Source organism: Gossypium hirsutum, chromosome D11 (assembly GCF_007990345.1).
Source record: "Gossypium hirsutum isolate 1008001.06 chromosome D11, Gossypium_hirsutum_v2.1, whole genome shotgun sequence".
NCBI classification, from domain to species: Eukaryota; Viridiplantae; Streptophyta; class Magnoliopsida; order Malvales; family Malvaceae; genus Gossypium; species Gossypium hirsutum.
In genome coordinates this window covers 9,491,287-9,504,825 of record NC_053447.1, presented here as the reverse complement: position 1 = coordinate 9,504,825, position 13,539 = coordinate 9,491,287, and the positions used below count along the sequence as shown (strand labels likewise).

Sequence of the window (13,539 nt, the reverse complement as noted above, 5' to 3'; positions counted from 1 at the left end):
GCAGTTAATTAATTAAAAAGGACTAAATTAAAAAGATGCAAAACTTGGTAAAGTGATTAAATAGCTTAAAAATTAAATAAGGAAGGATTAAAAGAGAAAATGGACCAATTTAGGGGCTGAGATGACATACCGTTAAAAAAAATCTAAGATTTTTATGTATTAAGGACAAAATTGGAATTACAATAAAGTTTATGTGGCCAAATTTTATTTTAAGCATTTCAAGACCATTTCCTCTTGAAATTTCGGTGGGAGACAGCCATGGAAGAGGGTTTGGAGCTGGTATTCCATATTTTGGCTTCAAGTAAGTTTAATTCTTGCTTTGTCCTTGAAATTTTTATATTTTTAGACTTTTACAATTAGGTCCAACTTAGTATTCTACTAGTTTCTCATTTTGTTGAAAGTTTTGGAAGATACTAATGATAAGTTCATATGATTTTTGTTATTTTGTGATGAAATTGAGATGTTAATGGATGTTTAAAGGTGTTTTATTAAAGAATTTTAGATGAAAACATGTTTTAGGGATTAAATTGAAAAGTATTGAAATCATGGAGAAATTCTAAAATTTCATGGAATCTATGGGCTGTTATTGATATGTATGAGAAATACTAGACTTGAATCAAGGATTATATTGCAAGAATTTCATTTTCCAAGCCTAGGGACGAAATTATCATGTATTAAAAGTTTAGAGTCAAATTGGTAATCAATATATTACACTAAACAGTTTTGGGCAGCAGCAGTGGTTTGACTTTGAAAAATCACCAAAAATTGTGGGAATTGAATTAGAGGGTGAATAAAATATGAAATTAAAGCTTATTGAGTCTAGTTTCTCATAGAAGAAACGGTGTAAGTAATGAAATTGTAAATCATGAGATATAATAGATTTTGTGAGACAAGGTCAGAATGAATTCGGGTTCCCCTGTTCTGAATTTGGAAAATAATTAAAAATTGTACAAAAATGATTATGAGTTATAATTTATATGATTAGAATCCTTAATGAGTCTATTTTCAGAAGAAACCAATATAAATATCATCCAAATTCTGTAGAATGAGATAATTAATTTTTAGTGAAGAGTGGTCGGAACTGTCAGACAGCAAAACAGGGGAAACTTTAAAGAATAAACTGTACTATTTGGCTGAACCAAAAAATTCTGAAAATTTTATGGTAAGAAGGTATGTGAGTCTAGTTTCAGGAAAAATTAACGGATCTTAATTTGGAGCTCTGTAGCTCCGGATAAAAATAATTTAGTGACTCTAACTCGGATAAACAGCTTTGAATATACATGTGAGTGAATAGTGAAATTATAGCTAATGTTGTTTAAGTGTGTTATACACATTAAGGATGTGGAATGGAGAGGAGGAGGAGGAAAATTGGGAAGTATATGAATGATTTGTGTATAATTGGTCATATGCTTGATTATAATTGATAAACGATGAAATAGAAATAATGCTTATATTTGTGCATTATTGGTTTTGGTTTAAGCTCATGTGTGAAAATAAAGTTTCATAGTATGTGTGTATCGTATATTCGGTATATGATTTGGCATGAAATAATTTCATGAATGGTTTATCATGTGGTTAGTTCCAAAAAGAGTTATGTTTAAATATACTAGCTTGTGACTATGGTTGAATGATATGTTTATATCTTGTGTGATGTGCATAGGAAATAAGTGTGGAAAGATAATGAAATAGTAAGTTCATATGACCGAAATTTAATGATTAAATGTTAATTTCATGAGTTATGTAATGTATGATGAGATATATTTATTGATGAAATGAGAATAAAATAAAAATGTGAAAATTGAATAAATGATCAAATTGAGCGGAACGCCGGATTTGAGTACTTCTGATCAAGTGACAAAGTGATAGGTGATAGCTTCGGCTACACTTATCTGATCAAGTGACAAGTGGAAAGTGATAAGTGATAGCTTCTGCTATACTTATCTGATCAAGAGACAAAGTGATAAGTGGCTACACTTATCTGATCAAGAAACAAAGTGATAAGTGGCTACACTTATCTGATCAGGGACAAGTGATAAGTGATTATACGTAAGACCATAGATATACTATGGCAAAGTGAAAGTGAAGTACTCAATTTTCCGTAACTGTTCCCTAATTTGATTAAGGATGGTAAGTGACAAATGGGCCCAAATGAATTAAAGTAAATGAATAAGTGGTAGTGTATTTATACCAGGATGATGTTGTTATTTAAGCTAAAGTGATATTTTCATTGCAAAATTAAGAATTTCATAAATGTGTTATTGAATGATATGATTGATAAACGTTGAGTTAAATGGTAAATACGTATTAGTGTTAAACTTAGTGACATTGAATTGTACGTGAATTAAATGGAAATTGCTAGTGATATGATCTAAATTGTGAGCATGAGAAATTGCGAATTAAATGAAATGGAAATGAAGCATTGAATTGTATGAGTATGTACCGGGTCTCGTAGGCCCTAATTATTATGATTATAATATTTTGAGGATATATTGTGAAAAGTTATAAAAGCATGTTAATTATTTTGAAAGTTTTAATTTAAATGAAATTTTATAACTCGGTTAAATACGTTTACAAGTGTATGTGTTTTGGTAATGCCTCGTACCCTATTCCGGTGTTGGATACGGGTAAGGGGTGTTACAACCAAAATGTTAAAATTTTCTAACGAAACTTTAATACTAACTCAATGACACTCCGTAAATATTTATAAAAATATTTACGACTCGGTTTATGAAATTGAGGTCTCGATACCCCATTTTCAGAACCACTTAATTTAATACTTTCTTCTAAAACACAAATCACTATTTCAAAAGTCTTCTTAAAATCACATTTAACTCATAAATACTAAATAATAAATATACGAGCTCACTTTTCGAATTTGCTGGTCTTGAACCACTATTTTCGACATCACTGAAAATTGGATTGTTACAACTTGTGTGAGCAGGCCCAGTTATGGCTCGAGAGTGAGCATCGATATGAGATATGAGATAGAGGTGGTTTTGACCACGTATTGTCACTTATTGTGCGAGATACCTGAGTATTCGATAGTATTCCAAATGGTTCAACAGAGACAATGAGAATACGAGGTTGTACGAGTTCAATACAAACTAGGACAGGTATTCATGTAAAATATGGGAAATAATTAAATTTGTTATATTCATACATGGCTAACATGATTGTGATTATGTGTTAGGCTTTGGGCCAAATGGAATTTATCTATGTTTTAAATATACTTGTCTAAATTGTGGATGAATGGTAAGTTATATTTTAGTTAAACGAACTTACTAAGCTTACTTGCTTACTTCATTTATTTTTCCGTGTTTTATAGTGTTTCGGAAGCTCGCTCAGTTTGGAAGTCGTCAAAGATTGCGTCACACTATCAAACACTCATTTTGGACTTTTTATATTTTGGTTAAATGGCATGTATAGGTATTTTGACTAATGTGGCCTATATGTCTTGTTGTGTTTTGGCCATTTGAATTGGCTTGTAAGGTGGTCATGTATTTTGATATGTATATATGTATAAATGACCTTATGATATGTGGTGTATAGTTGCTTTATGAATGCCTTGCTTGTGAAATTGGGTGTTAGCACTAAATGGTTGGAATTTAGATGTGTATTCATGCTAAGTTTTAGGCACAATGTCTCATATATGTAATTGACCATTTAGGTAGACTTTAGAAGTATACTTGGTATGTTAAAAAATGGTCAAATGAATGTGCTCATGGATATCATGTTGTATGTGCGGATAGTACATGTTATAAACTTGATATTGGTTGGTTTTCAGTGCCTATTTATGCCATGGTTATGTGCAAATTGATGTGTATAGGTTGTTACCAAGGTGGGTGACGAATATGGCTTGGAAAATGGCCTATTTTTTGTCCACACGGGCAGAGACACAGGTGCGTGTCTTAGCCGTGTGTGACATACGGCCAGGTGACATGGCTGTGTGTCCCTTGATACTTCTTAGAAATCAAGTCAGTAGCTTCACACGGCTTAGCGCACGGGCGTGTGAGGCCATTTTGAAGGGTATACGACCTGGCACACGGGCGTGTGGTTGGCCGTGTGACCCAATTCAATGAGTTATACGGGGTCAGACACGGGCTGGAACACGACCGTGTGTCCCCATTTCGAATGCCCACATAGCCTGGCCACACGGGATGTGTCCCTTGCACTTTGAAAAATTTTAATGTTTTTTCTAAAAATTTCTTGAGTACTCGGTTTAGTCTCGAACCACTTTTAATGTCTATTTGGGACCTCGAGGGCTCGTATTAGGGATGACATGAATGAATTTGAATGATTTTTAATTTGAATGAGATATGAATTTAATTTGTATGATTGTTTGATCTATAAGTCCGGTAATGCTCCATAATCTTATTCTGGCGTCGGATACGGGTTAGGGATGTTACATGTGTACTATTTTTCCTTCACTAAGATTTTTTTCCCATAAGGTTTTTATCTAAGTAAGGTCTAATGAGCTACATGTAGGGATGAGTTTTATAAATATTTTATTATTAAGTGGATGTTCATCAAGATCAAGATAAGTATAATGTACTTTAAGACTCTAATATTTATTAGAAGTAGAGTTTTATTTCATTTATACATCTTATGTCTATAAATATAGAGTTTGGAAAAGCATTGTAAACATTCACATTGATCAATAAAAAAAACACACTGCTAGTGCACCAAATATTTACCCATTATGAGACACTTGTCAAACCTCTAATCTTGCTTGTAGAATCTAAAACCTCCGACAGTGTATGAAATATTTTGTCAAAGTTTATAGCGTTTTAACTTTTCCATCAAACCATAACTAACAAATAATATTATTATACATCTTTGTTAAGTGAAAATATATAAAAAGTACACCTTTCTAATATATTGAAAAACATATTGCTATGAAAAGAAAGAGATTTGAAAGCCTGAATCAAAAACTGGAAAGTTGAATCTCATATTTAAAGTAAACACATCATTTCTGTTTCGTATTATAATTCATGTGCTCTCATATTTCACATGGAGATGGAAATGTGATGAATCAGAAGGTAGAATAATAAACAAAGGTTGATTGGGTGAATTACATGTCTTGAAAGTAAATTAGAACAACTAGTTTCCACTTCGTTGAAAGGCGATCCAAAATTTGTATAATTGGGTTTTCCCTCTATCCTGGGATAAAGCCAAATCCAAAAAAATATATTAATTTTTTATTTAAAAAAACTTGAAATTCTTGGAGTCTGGTTTTGTCAGAAGGGATTGGACCCCATGGTTTTGTTACGAGGATTCTGTCTGTCCGATGTAAAAGCTTCTTTGGTAGCACGCAGCTCCAAAACTATGGGTCCAGACCAGGACTCTTTTGTTTGTTCATATGCATGTATATGCCTACTAAAAATTTTCTACTACACCCAGAATCGCGGTAATAAACAAATGGTTTAAATTCTAGGACAGCATCGTGTGTTGTCAAAAGTAAATCACAAGAGATTTGTAAATCCAATCATGAATGTGCTTTGCCTGGACACTATTTTGTTTCAGACAGCTCACATGCCAATGCCAATCACACTTACAACGGCCATGCAATTAACAATTATTCACCCCACATGGGTAGTTAACAAACCAACTGTTTATAACTGTTATAAGAATAATCACCTAATTTTCTAAAAAAAACGTTTTGATTGACAAACATTTTAGTGTTTCTGGTTTACGTGCTTATTGTCATCCAATAAAACGCTAATAAGATATGTCGCAAATGATGTGAATGATAAGATATGTTCACATCATCAAATTATCACGTTGCCAACACTAATCCAACTTTCGTTTTACAACTCCACGTCAATGAGGCGTACGATAGAATCGAGTGCAGGGATGGCGCGAAGGAACATGTAGGCGACTTGCGTCCCCAACCAGTAATTCTAATTTTGTAAGTTGATGTAAAATTAAAATAAGAGTTTCACTTTTTAAATTTTATAATTTAATTCTCACTTCAAAAATTAATGATAAAATACTAATTGTCCTTCCATAATTATAAAGCTATATCCCCCCAAATAAATTTCTAACTTTGCTGATTATGTAGTGCATCCGATTTTGGTGATTGTGTACAACAAGATGTGTAATGACTTCCCTCTAACTTTGAGACTCAAACAAAGGGATATTTTGCAAGACCATATGCTATTGGTGTCCTGTTAAAAGTGAAAAATTTTCGCATGGACAGTTTGCTCTCGGCAGCCAATAACATTTCTAGCATCATAAGTGTAATCGGTGCAGGACTGCCACAAAAATGAAAACACATGCGTTATCAGGGGAAGTCGCTGGAACTATGTTTTCATATTTCGTGATGAGATCGGAAAGCAGTGGAATTAATGATGTCTTTGATTTTTTCCCCCCTTAATTTTGTTAACATTTGAAATTACAAAAGGGATTAATGGGAAAATTAATGGAATAGGTTGTGGTTCATACAAACGTGCATTAAATCATTCTCAGCCAGCTGCATGATTTTATTGTACAATGACATGGTGTTGCATGTATAGCTTGATTGGCATATCAATCAATGTTGATTTTGTCGTTTACTACACATCACATTCCTTCATCAAACTTTTTTTTTTGGGTATGCAAAGGGCAGCTTCATCATTTAAATTGTGACACGTCCGTGACCGTGAATGCCATATCAGCATGTCCTTCCTCACACATCAATCTTGTTCTCTTTAGTTACATCGGTTAATCAAGGGATTTAAGCACATGCTCTTTCGGAACTTTTCTTGCATTTAAATATCATATACTTCTTTCTCCATCTGTTCAATATCAAGATGATTAATCATCGAGTTATAAATATTTTCTGGAGATTTAAATATTTATGGGTTAAAATGTAGTGTTTTTAAAGGTACATTCAACATACTAATTTTGGAGCTATAAAAACTCGATTGAGTGCGTCTGAAGTATTACATTAATTCCTTGCGTCCAATTTGAAGAAACCAAATATAAAGCGGATGAAATCTGTTTTGTCCTTATTTGATTATGATCCCCAAGAGAAAAAAAAAAGATCATCTAACTTAACTTGGATGTTGCTTCCCAACTTTTAACATTTTCGGTTCTCAAAAGGCAAATAATGTCACAAATCTACCAGCCTGGATGTTAGTTAGTAGTTATAATCTTCAAGTGCAAAAGAAAAAGGGAAATGAGCCCTTGTGTCATGGTTGCGCATGGTAGCCCGTAATTATAGCACATTTGTTTGATCCATCAAGTTCAAGGGAGGTCATTTCGCCCAGTGTGGATGTTCTCAAGCCCAAAGAGTTTAAGGGGACAAGATCCATGAGAGATGTGGACAATTTCCTATAGGGAATGGATTAATATTTCTGTGCCAAGGGCATCATGGATGATGCCACTAAGGTAAATACTGCTGATATGTATTTTACTGACGTTGCTTTGTTGTGGTGATGACATAAGTCCACAGATGTGAGACATGGTGGGACCGAAATTGGGACTTGAGAGGAATTCCAAAGCGAGTTCAGTTTTACTTGGGGTATGCTGAGGACGAGGCTCAGGCAAAGTTACGCTTGGTTACACATCAAGACACGGTGAGGGAGTATGTGCAGGAGTTCAGCGAACCCATACTTTAGATCTCGGATATGGTTGAGAAAGAGACGTTCTTTTCCTTCATGGATGGATTGAAACCATGGGCGAAGCAAAAGTTGCAACGCCGAGGAGTTCAAGAGCTTACCAAGGCTATGATTGTAGCAGAAAAAAAATTCGTGAACAGGGCATTAATGGTGGATCAAACCAAGCAAAAAAAAAAAGCATGAATTTTGAAATCCACTCTCATACTTCTTACACCCAAAAAACCTCCTACCTGAGTTGTCATTAGACCAAGAAGCCTTTAAATTGACTGGGTTTCCACAGTAGCACAGCTGAACCACAACCGACATCTCTATTTCTCCTCCTCCTCCTCCTCCTCCTCTTCTTCTTCTTCTTCTACTGCCCAGCTAAGGTTCTTAAATTAGGGTTGTTTAACATGACAGCTAGGATGCCAACGTGGCCAATTAAATGACAGGTCAGGTTTTCATTACAAACGTAACGAAAAATGGTTATTGGTGACTAGCTTGTTATTTTTCTAAAGTTCAGTGACTAAGTTGTAACTTTTCAAAGTTTAGTGATTGTTTTGTTATTTTAACCAAATTTAGTGATTGTTGTGTTTTTTTACCCTAAATATTACTATAAATATATTTTAAAATTTGAGGTTAAAATATGTTATAAACCCTTATACTCTTAATAAATTTGGAATTTAGTTCATTTAATTTTATTTTAAGAAATTTATTCCATCTACTTTTAATGTTTCAAGATTCAAGTACAATTGTTAAATTTATTGGTATGACATTTTGAAGAAAGAAAAAAAAACCTACTTGGTAGCAATATAACTAAAACAATGACATTGTAATGAATTTAATAGAAAAATTTTAACCATGTTGATAGTTGGGCTTACATTTTTAAATTAAAAAAGTAGAAGGTTTAAACTTAAAAAACAACTAAATTAAAAATATATGATAAGCATATTTTAACCAAAATTTTAATATAATTCAAATAATAACACAAAATTTTGGAGCCCAATTCCACCTATAAATAACTTTATTGTGTTACTACAACCAGAATAATATAGTTTATTGTTTAGAGTTGAAAAATGCCCGAAATAATCATACTTTGAATGATTCACGTATATACATGTAATGATAGAAGTAACTAAAAGGAAGCATTTTATTTTCAATATCGATCATGATGTGCAAACATTGATTTTGCTTTACTTGTGTTTGGAAAATGGTAATTACCCCAAACCCTCATTTAATTTAATGGTCATGCCCATGATTCATTCCACCATTGAAACTTGAGTTTCATGTGCAAACATGTAGAATATTTTTGGACAAAATCAGAAGTGGAGGTGTTAATTTGATACACATAATCCCCCCACCAATTTGCATTAATAGTTGCTACCATCACAAATCTTTTCTTTTTTTTTTTTAATAGAAATATAATAAATTTGTAATGTAAACAATCCCAACTGTTGGTTTTAGCTATATTTCTTCTGGGTTAAGGATTAGAAGCTAACTTCTGGTCTGCTCTTTACCAACAATGCCCATAAAAGAAATAAAACCCAAATGAGCTGTTTGCAATGGGAAATTATTTCTATTAAATTGCTTCACTTTGGATTCAGACAGGCAACGCAATCATAAAAAGTACTTTATATTTCTTTCAAACTTGCTTGGTTTCTGTACTATTATTGCATATCATGAAGCTAGTACAAGGAGACTAAGAAGAAATCATTCATCTATATAGCTTTCAGTTTGTACTTCCAAACCAATCCTACAAACTATAAAATTTCGCATACACAATCACAAATCACCTCAATGATACAAAACAAACATATAAACATTTTGGGATACGGTAATGATGTATCACATTCGAGCTTATCCACCTCCTCTAGTATTTACAATCCCCAGGTTTCGGCTCTTCTTAGTTGACTTACTCAACTGAAATACAGGGTGTCTGCATAACTGCCTTACACCTTTTCTTAAACTTTGCCACTCCTTGCTATCATGCCCACCTCCACCTCCACGTTCATGTTCAACAGTTGCCATTTCAGATGCATTTGGCGTGCTGTTACCTGAAATCGACTCAAATTCCTCTTCCCCATCACCACTCCAAGAGCTCCGTAGTTTCTCTTCGGGATCACATTCCAATCTACTGAGAGTGGCAGCCCTCAATAGCTTAGCCGCGGAAGCTTCCTTAGATGGACTTGAACCCAGAACTTGCTCGTTGGATATCCCACCATCTGCAGTTGCAGAGTGGGTAGTAGGAGAATATGATGGTAGCAACCTGTCCTTGGAAGCTGATTCCTCCCTTTCACTAAGTGTCTTTAAGATCAGTGTTTTGAGGAAGTTCATTACTTGCACAGCATGAATCAATGCTGTCAAAGGATCAGCCATCTGGACCATATTTAGATTTAGACTGAAATTAGTGTTCAAAATGAAAACTCTCAAGTGCATCGTTCTGATAATAGCTCAAGTTGGAAAGTTATTGGCTAAAATATCCAGCAAAAGGAAGATGGAATAACAAAAAGGTGAAATCTCTGAAGATAGATCCCTTCTGGTCCTAACCGTGCCCTCTCCCATGATAATAACAGAATCATTGAGAGAAGTAGCCTAAGTTCATGCCCAACTCTGCTGCACTAAAGGCCAACTACATTTCAGCCAAAAATTCTTTAAAGAACTATACCGCCGTTACATACAACCCCAAGGAAGAGAGACAATCGCGTGCATCCCCATGTCCACATGTTTAGATATCCCAAACGAGCTGTTGTGAAACACCCAATTAAACTGAGATCAACTCACCAGGTGTCTCTCTCTGAGAACTATAATTTTCGTCAAATTTTACGCAGGGAGCACTATTAACTAGCTTGACACCTGACATTTATTACACTAGTGAGACTAAAAATAGCAAGAATGGATGGTAAAAGAAAACCTGAGTCATGTTTGGTGCAAAAACCATGGCAATGTTTCGTGCATTCATTTTGTTGTATTCTTCATGCTGCACCACATCAGCCATCAAATTGATAGCCCAGTCAAGGAGAGCAGCTTCTGTTGGAGGAAGTAACTTCACGAGTTCATTGCAGTCATCTTCGGTGTTGCAGTGCATCACCTGCTCTGGTGTGAGGGAATCAAGTACTCCACTAGGAAGTTCTCTAAGCCATGCCTACAAAGCATTTCAAGCACAGGACCAATTGAAAAATGGAAGTCAAATTGTGGAGCATGAGGAAGTCGATTTGAAAAATAATTATTATGAATTATAATTGACTCTTTACTAAGAAAAACTGGGAAACAAGTATTTGGAACAAAACCTGGGTAATCAATCTATAGTATAGTATATGTACCTTTATCAAACCTGCCAAACAATGGACATCAATTCCACGTGGTACTACACCTTTGTTTAACTTGTCTCGGACATACTCTTCTTGACTATTCTCGGCATTAATCCGGAATATCCCTTCCGCCTTCAATCAACATAACCCATCTTTGTGAAAACCTTAAGCATTTAGAATACTTAAAATCATTAATCCAAAACATACGCTTAGACTTAACCTTAAGGCCTCCTCCTGCATACAGACGTTTCTGCATCATCAGAAGAATAGTTGGCACACTGTTCCCTCGGTCATTATAAGAGCACTGCATTGACTCGGCAGAAACTCCGAAAACATTTGCACTGCTCAATGGAAAAGATGCATCTTGTATGTTTAATATATCAAACAACATACTAAATCATGCAAGAAAAAGGTGACAACAAAAAATTTCCAAAAATATTTTCTAGGAGATTCCGTACACAGCAAAGCGTTTTAGGTTTTCCTGTTTCCAAACAAAAGAAATGCTCTTAGCAATCAACTCTGCTCTACAAGTTGTTTGCATGGTAATTGATAAAAAGTTGTTTGCATGGTAATTGATAAAAAGAAATATCATGAATAACTTGCTAATCAAGAGAGAACAATGGCCCATATCCAAACTATGCATACCACAGTAACAGTTAATTATCATCAAACAATCAATTGATTTTTTTAGAACGCATGATATGATCTTTTTTGGATCCATCCAAGTCAATCACTACTTCAAATAGTCGTCCCAATCGAAGGCCAGGGCTTATGCAGGTTAGAACCATCCAAACCCAGAATCCACGGTGAAAGGGTCATTTGAATCAAAACCCTTTACCCCTATTGACTCCGAATATTAACAACTAAGAATGCAGGCAGGGGTGAAAAAGCACATCCTAATGCATGAAATAAAAGCACCATCCTTTGAATTTTCAGGAAAAAGCAAAACATTTATTTCAGAACAACAACAGCTCCTCATCTAACATGGAAAAAGTAGTTGGAATGTTCCTTTCTCGTACAGCTTTAATCAACGACATCCATAAGCTAATATCTCTTTTTTTGACAAACAAGAGAAAGTCAAAACATATTAATCAAACATACAAATACACCTTCAACAACAATAGCAATTCTTTTCTTTTTATTTTAAAAAAAGTACTTTATTTGCCAATTAAGATCATACGTATATGCAAAAGTGAAAAGGCTATTAATTTAATTTTATAACAAAAATTCCCTCCATTCAAGACATTTAATTTGTTTATAAAAAATAAAATTGGAAAATCCCAAAATCAATAGATTCAGAAGATTTAGCTTCTTAATAAATTCGAAGTTAAAAGAAAAATAAATCAAAATCAGCAGTGCAAATAAACAGAATTGAATTAGAATTTAGAACCAAACCTGGCGCTGGGAACCCTTCTGGGAACATCATGCTGGAGCTCAGTAGGCAAGCCGAGGAAACCATTAAAGCGGTCAAAAGTCACGTGAGAAACATGCCTGACTTCAGTTGGCAAGCTAATATCCATGGAAGACACGTCGTCAGTATCGATGCTGCACGTGACCAGCGACTTCCTTAACAAGGCCGCCAAAATATCCAAAAAAGGGAACTGGTTATTGTCTTTGGACGTGGAATGACCGCTTCGCCTCTGACTACTACCAAATCTCGACTTGGGGCTTATAAACGGCGTCGTAGCGATGGGGTTCCCATCATAGCCTTCTTCTTCTTCGTCACTGGTTTCATAATTGTTGGTTTCGGGTTGGTGGAAGAATGGACTGAGAGGAGCATGGTTGAACTCAGTGATTCCGACGAGCCCACAAGATTTGGATCGGAACAACCCACTCATCTTTCTCTTTGTCAAGTCTTTGTTTGTTTGTTTTTTTTTTCCTTTTTAAAAAGTGAAGGGATTTAGAATAGAAAGAGAAGAAAGGAACATACAAATATAATAATAAAAAGAAAGAAGAAGAGTGATGAAGGAAGGAGCGGGAGTAGTAGAGGCAGAAATTAAGAAGAAAAAGATTTTGTGAGATTAAAAGGAAAAAGGAGAGAGGGGCGGAGGTTGCTTGGGAGTGGAGATTGTAGATATGGTTGATGGGGACATTGTGGTGTAAAGTTTGGAGGGAAGGGAAGTGAAAACCAAAAAACTGAAAAGGTGGAGTCAGTGTACAAAAGTAGAATAAGGAAAGGTAATCCAGATTACGAGTCGACACTCACTCGACAGAGGGCGGCTACATGCATCAATGTGCGGGTGCCCTGCCTTGGATGTTTGCGGACTTCACATCTTTTCAGTTTGTTCGGTCTTTCTTTTTCACTGTGATCTAAACGACAGTCGCAATTTATATGAATATTTCTCTACTTCTTTTTCGTGCATTATGATGATTAAAACGAAATTATTTTATGAATAAATTGAAATTGAGTATGAGATGTCAGTTGATTTCTCAGAATAAAATGTCTACCAAACGCTTACTCATAAATAAACAACTTGATAAATGAGGACAGTATGCCAAAAAGAAATTTGACTTTCTTTTCAGCTCAGACCAAATTTACTAGTTTAACCTAAAACATGGTTGTTTTCTTATTTTTCTCAAAATTGGGCTGGAAAAGGCTAAGGTGGATCATCATAATTTAGGATCTAAGCACACATTAAGCCAAGATTTGT

General features: G+C 34.7%; 1 protein-coding gene and 1 long non-coding RNA gene across 2 annotated transcripts; one reads left to right on the top strand and one right to left on the bottom strand.

Annotated features, from left to right (window-relative positions):
• The first annotated feature begins 203 nt into the window (after positions 1 to 203).
• LOC107911272 (uncharacterized) lies at positions 204 to 3,537 on the top strand. Its single transcript, XR_001687822.2, has 3 exons — positions 204 to 301; positions 2,942 to 3,113; positions 3,326 to 3,537. It is a non-coding gene; the product is annotated as an uncharacterized lncRNA (long non-coding RNA).
• Positions 3,538 to 9,216: 5,679 nt separating this feature from the next.
• LOC107912228 (rho GTPase-activating protein 3) lies at positions 9,217 to 13,185 on the bottom strand. Its single transcript, XM_016840312.2, has 5 exons — positions 12,284 to 13,185; positions 11,109 to 11,229; positions 10,901 to 11,020; positions 10,492 to 10,722; positions 9,217 to 9,956 (listed from the first exon to the last, which is right to left on the bottom strand). The coding sequence occupies exons 1-5, from the start codon at positions 12,724 to 12,726 to the stop codon at positions 9,438 to 9,440; spliced, it is 1,434 nt and encodes a 477-aa protein (XP_016695801.1). The 5' UTR covers positions 12,727 to 13,185; the 3' UTR covers positions 9,217 to 9,437.
• Between the last annotated feature and the right edge of the window lie 354 nt (positions 13,186 to 13,539).

Bases quoted from the DNA above. Each gene is read 5' to 3' on its own strand.
- LOC107912228 (XM_016840312.2), bottom strand. From the start codon at position 12,726: ATGAGTGGGTTGTTCCGATCCAAATCTTGTGGGCTCGTCGGAATCACT. The intron at 11,021-11,108 runs GTTAAGTCTAAG...TGTTGATTGAAG, and splicing joins ATGCAGGAGGAGGCCTTAAG to GCGGAAGGGATATTCCGGAT. The intron at 10,723-10,900 runs GTACATATACTA...AATGCTTTGTAG, and splicing joins GTTTGGCAGGTTTGATAAAG to GCATGGCTTAGAGAACTTCC.